Here is a 5,000-nt window from a genome sequence, read left to right as displayed (position 1 = left end):
TGCAGCCGCTCCAAGCGATCCCTCCCGAGCCGCCCGAGCTGGGCACTTGATGCGGGCTCTCCAGCAGCGATCCCAAAAGGCAGCCCACGGGGCTCTGCCGAAAGGGAGAGGGCCCCACTGGGGAGCCGATGCCGTCCCAGGCTTTTGGGGAACCGATGTCGCCCCCCGCTGCCCCCTGCCCCGACCCCGACCGCCGACACGGCGCTGTGCAGCCCCCAGCCTGCGCACAACTTTTTTTGCGCTCTCCCACCTTATTCTCCGCCGCCAGCTCGGCAGAAAAACGGGAGGAACGAGCACAAAAACTGGCCTTTAATATTCTTTTCTTTCCTTTTTTTATTTCTATTTTTTTTCCCTTTAAAAATTAAGCGCCTGTCCCAGCGCATCGCTGCGCGGAGCCGCGCGGGGGGGGGGGGGGTCGGAGCTCGCAGCGAGCTGGGCACCGGGGGGGCCGGGGCAGTCTGGAGTCGTTTGCTGGGCACTGACCACAAATAAGCGAGCTTTTTCTTTCCTCGCCGTTTGGTAACACCGTGCTATCGCGCTGTAAAAATGGCAAGATGTATTTGCTATTGCAACAATATTTTTAATGAGCTGCAAGCGACTTGTCCCAAAGTTAGTGGTGCAAACAGCAAAGGCATCGCTCTGTTTGTAGGCGACACAGCGAGCAGCGTATTTTGACTCCGAACCTCTGTTTATTTTCCATTTACGACCCATTGCCAGGGTTTTTATCCCAAACGAAAAGAAAACGCGGGACTATCTTCTCGCAGTGCTGCCTTTTATTTTGATTTCTTCGCCCCGAGCCGCTGCCCTGGGCGCTATAAACACGTCCAGTCGGGCCAATCTCGGGGCAGAAGAGAGCGATCTTCTCCGGGAATAACCGTGCCGGGGGCAGGAGGCCGAGCCTCGGCCCCGGCTGGGCAGAGCTGGGGGGAGCAGGGCGCTGGGGACCCCCCGCCGCCCCCCAGCCCCGCCACGGGACGGCGACAAGAAGGGGATGTTCCTGGACGGGGCGCACGGCCCGGCCCCAAACCCTTCCCCGACGTGGCCTCCGGGTGTAAAGCAGCCTCTCCCCGTGGGACAGAGGCCGGGAGGCCCAGCACGGCCCCGCTCCGGCCCGGGGAACCCCCCCCCGGGACCCCGGGCACGTCGGGGCTGGCGGCTCGCAGGGCCGGGAGCGGGGCCCCCCCTCCATCCGCACCCCAAAATCCCCCCGAGGTGGGGGTCTCCGGGAGGCCGGCAGCGCTTGCAGGCAGCGTCCGCTCCGTGTTTGTTTGTTTTCTCCGAAGCCACACTTGAAATAATAATAATCATAATAAAAAAAAATGATAAGGAACGGGTTTTATTGATTTTTTTTTCCACCACGACATTCAGTTTATAACAATATAGGCTGTTTTAAAAATAGGAGCGGTCCCTAACGGAAAGCAAGAGGGCAGGGAGTACAACCGAAGGGGAAAAAATAAACTAAAACTTCAAAAAAAATAATAATAAAATAAAAATAAAAAAGAACAGCGACCAACCCAAACCCTCGGGAAGACAGCAAACAATTGTCAGACAACAGGTGAGCAGACACTAAGACAGAGAGGGACTAGAGGTGTCCACTCCTCGCTGGATTTCTGCCTATGAAAATCCACAGACTCGATGGACTTTAGAAGAAAACTGTACATCATATCAAATAAATTAAAATTACCCTAAAGTTGATTGTCCTTCACTTAAAGCGCCCAGCTCTCCGAATCTCCCTCGTTTATTCGCACAAACCGGGCTGATGCTTATTCCCACGCCCTGTTCCTCTCTTTTCGCTTTCCTTCTCTTTCGTTTTTATTTCTTTCAATTGTATTTCGTACAACGTGAACGAACGCAATTATACAGTGCTAAAAACCCTTTCCTCACCATTCAAATAAAAGCAGTGCTTTGAGAATCCTCGTACAATATTGCACAGTTCAAAGGTACAATAAGAAGAGTCAGCGTTACAAAAGAAATCAAAAGAGTACAGATTTTTTTTTCCCCCCAAATACCGAAATAACTTTACAAGGAAAAAATAAAATAAAGAAAAAAAAAATAAAGACAACTGCTAGGAAAACAAGAATTCAAAGCAAGGATTTAAAATCTCTACGGAACCGATAATAAATAAGCGGCACCCGGTGGTGCCGGCGTGTTCAGCCGTTCGCTGTGAGGCTGTAGTTCTCGCTAGTTAGAAAGTCCCATGGCAGAAAGCGAAAGGTACAAAATATGGGGAAAGAAAGAGGCAAATCGGTGCCGAGGGCTGCCCCAAGGAAAAGCCGCGGTCGCTGGAGTCGGAGTCGCACCAGGGTCGGGAGCCGGCGCGGTCCGGAGGCAGAGGGGAGGTCCGAAAGGGACGGAAATTTTCGCCTTTCCCTTTAGCGTTTGGCAAACCTCGAGGAGTGGCGCGGGATCGTTCGCTTTTTATTCTCCCCACCTTTTTTTTTTTTTTTCCTTTTTTTTTTTTTTCTTTTTTAATACAAAAATAAACCTAAAGCCGCCGAGCCCACCGCGGCTTTCGGCCACGCTCCCAAACGGCGTGACAGCCCCGGGGGGCTCTCCGAGCTCCCTCTTTCGTTCCCCCCCCAACCTCTCCCCGGGGTCCCGGCCGCTTTTTCCGTTCTTTTTCCCTCCGTCTCCCCCCCCACCCCCCTCTCCGCCCCGGGCCCTCGCCGTCGGGGCCGCGCCGTGGCCGCAGTTACTTACGCGGGGGCCGGGGATCGGGGTGGGGTGGGGAACGCGGCGGGCTCAGACGGGCCTCAGGAGGGGCACGGAGGTGACCACGGGGTGGGAATAATAGACGGGGTGGGGGAAAGTGAGCAGGGGCTGGGTGCCGGGGGCGCTGGCGGCGGCCGAGCCGCCCTCGGCGCCCGAGTTCTCGTGGTAGAGGATGGGGACGCGGACGATGCGCTGCGCCGCGGCGTGGCTCAGGTTGGCCGCCTCCAGCTCGGCCGCCAGCTGCCGCTTCCACTTGTTGCGGCGGTTCTGGAACCAGATCTTCACCTGGGTCTCTGTGAGGTGCAGCGAGGCAGCCAGGCCGGCCCGCTCCGAGCTGCTCAGGTAGCGCTTCATGTCGAAGGTGGACTCCAGCTGGAAGACCTGGCTGCGGCTGAACACCGTGCGGGTTTTCTTCTTGCGGCACGGTTTCTTCTCCGGGCTCTCCTCCCGTTTCTTCCAGTCCTCCGCGCCCGGCTCCTTCTTGGCCTCCTCCGAGTCGCTCTCCTCCAGCACGATCTCGTCGGGGCTCTTGGAGTCCAGCTCCTTGTGCTCCGCGTCCGCCTTGAGCAGCGGCTCCGGGGAGTCCCTGTCGGTGCCCGAGGCCGGGGACGAGTCCCTCAGGAGGGATTTCTCGGCGGCTGGACCGGGGGGCAGCGGGCAGGGGGGAGAGAGGGACACAAAGAGACACCTTCACCGCCCGGCCCCGGCGCCCCGTCGGGGGGCAGCGGGGGGACGCCGGGCCGGGCTGCGCGACCCCGACCGCGGGCTCCCCGTCCCCATCCCGTCCCCGATCCCCGTCCCCATCCCGGTCCCCGCTCCCCGTCGCCGTCCCCATCCCCGCGGCCGCCCCGTCGGGGAGGCGGGGAGCTCTACCTTCGGTGCGGGGCAGGTGGGCTCCGGCCGGGGTCAGGGCGTAGGGGTACCACCAGGTCTGGGCGCGCTCCAGGCAGTGGGCGCTCAGGGCGAAGCGCGGCGCCGGGATGTCGAAGCGGGGGAAGGCGAGGTCGCCCACCTGCGACAGGGCGAAGCCGGCTCCGTCCGCCGCGCCTTTGCCCGACGGGGCGAACAGCGGGCGCGGCTGCTTGGGGGCCGCTTTCGGGGGGTCTCCGTTGAGCAGGTTCTTGATGTAGAACGACTCCTTGGGGGGCGGCGGGGCGCTGGGCGGCTCCTGCCCGGTCTCCGGCATCCTCCGGTGCCCGCCCGGCTCCTGCCCGCCCGAGGCGGCTCCCGGCGGAGCGGGGGAGAGGCGCGGCGGCGCGGCGGGGGAGCGGGGCGGCGGGGCCGGCCGGGGGCCCCTCGCATGGGGGGGCGGCAGGGCGGGGGGCCGGGGGGACCCTGGCAGCCCCAGGCACCGGGGGGCTGCTGCGGGCAGGCGGAGAGAGCCGGGGGTCGTCGCTGCCGCCGCCGCCGCCGCCGCCGCCGCCGCCGCCGCTCGCTGCTGCGTCAACCTGGCGCCGGATGCTAATGATGAAATCAAAATGTCATCCAAGTTAAACGCGGGGAGCACACGGCGATTGGGCACGCACGATGGCAAATGGGATTAGGCGGGGAGGCAGCCGGGAGGAGAAGGCTCCGCTCAGCCCCTGCCTGCCCGCAGCCGCCGCGGCCCCGGCCCCCCTGCGACGTGCTGCTGCGGCTGGAGGCTCCGAGCGCCCGCCCGTTATTGGCTTTATATAGGCCAATTAGGCAGCAAATGAGGACGGGGCTATTAGCACAAAGGGACACCGGCTCCGCTGAAGCACCACGGGAGAGAAGGAAGCCGAGGGACGCCCCGCTCCTGCCACCAAAGCGGCCCCGCCGCCCGGCCACCCCTCTTCATCCCCGCACCCCAAAACCCGGCGGCAGCTCCGGGCCGAGCCGGGCCGGGCCGAGCCGTGCGGGCTGCCCGAGCCCCCGGCCCCGAGAGCGGGATGCCCGGAGCGCGGCGCCCCCCTGGATGTAGCTGCAACGCCCGGCTACCCCCCCAGGCACCTCGGGGCACGGTGTTTTCCCCAAAGCTCCGCCGCGGAGCAGCAGCGATTTGGGGGACCCTCCTTTCCCCTTGCTTGTCCGCTCCTTCCCTGCCCGGCCCGGAGCTGCCGCCGCCTCCCCGCCGCCCGCCGGCCCCGCCGGGCAGGAAGCGCCCCCTGCCGGGACCGGGCCGGGGGGAACCGGGCACAGGGTGCGGAACGGGCGGGGGTGGGCTGGGAGGGAAGGGAGAAAGGAAAGGGAAAGGGAAGGGGAAAAGGAAACGAAAAAGGAAAGGAAAGGAAAGGAAAGGAAAGGAAAGGAAAGGAAAGGAAAGGAAA

At 62.6% G+C, this 5,000-nt stretch overlaps 1 protein-coding gene across 1 annotated transcript; it reads right to left on the bottom strand.

Moving 5' to 3' along the window:
- Positions 1 to 1,336: 1,336 nt before the first annotated feature.
- HMX3 (H6 family homeobox 3) lies at positions 1,337 to 4,870 on the bottom strand. The gene is made up of 3 exons (XM_080596728.1): positions 4,684 to 4,870; positions 3,586 to 4,173; positions 1,337 to 3,350 (listed from the first exon to the last, which is right to left on the bottom strand). The coding sequence occupies exons 2-3, from the start codon at positions 3,896 to 3,898 to the stop codon at positions 2,743 to 2,745; spliced, it is 921 nt and encodes a 306-aa protein (XP_080452854.1). The 5' UTR covers positions 3,899 to 4,173; positions 4,684 to 4,870; the 3' UTR covers positions 1,337 to 2,742.
- Between the last annotated feature and the right edge of the window lie 130 nt (positions 4,871 to 5,000).

Source organism: Anser brachyrhynchus, assembly GCF_964034855.1.
Source record: "Anser brachyrhynchus genome assembly, chromosome: 6".
NCBI lineage: Eukaryota > Metazoa > Chordata > Aves > Anseriformes > Anatidae > Anser > Anser brachyrhynchus.
The sequence above is the reverse complement of the archived record's forward strand: the minus strand, read 5'-3'. Positions and strand labels throughout refer to the sequence as shown.

Bases quoted from the DNA above. Each gene is read 5' to 3' on its own strand.
- HMX3 (XM_080596728.1), bottom strand. From the start codon at position 3,898: ATGCCGGAGACCGGGCAGGAGCCGCCCAGCGCCCCGCCGCCCCCCAAG. The intron at 3,351-3,585 runs GTAGAGCTCCCC...CCCCCGGTCCAG, and splicing joins CCACCTGCCCCGCACCGAAG to CCGCCGAGAAATCCCTCCTG.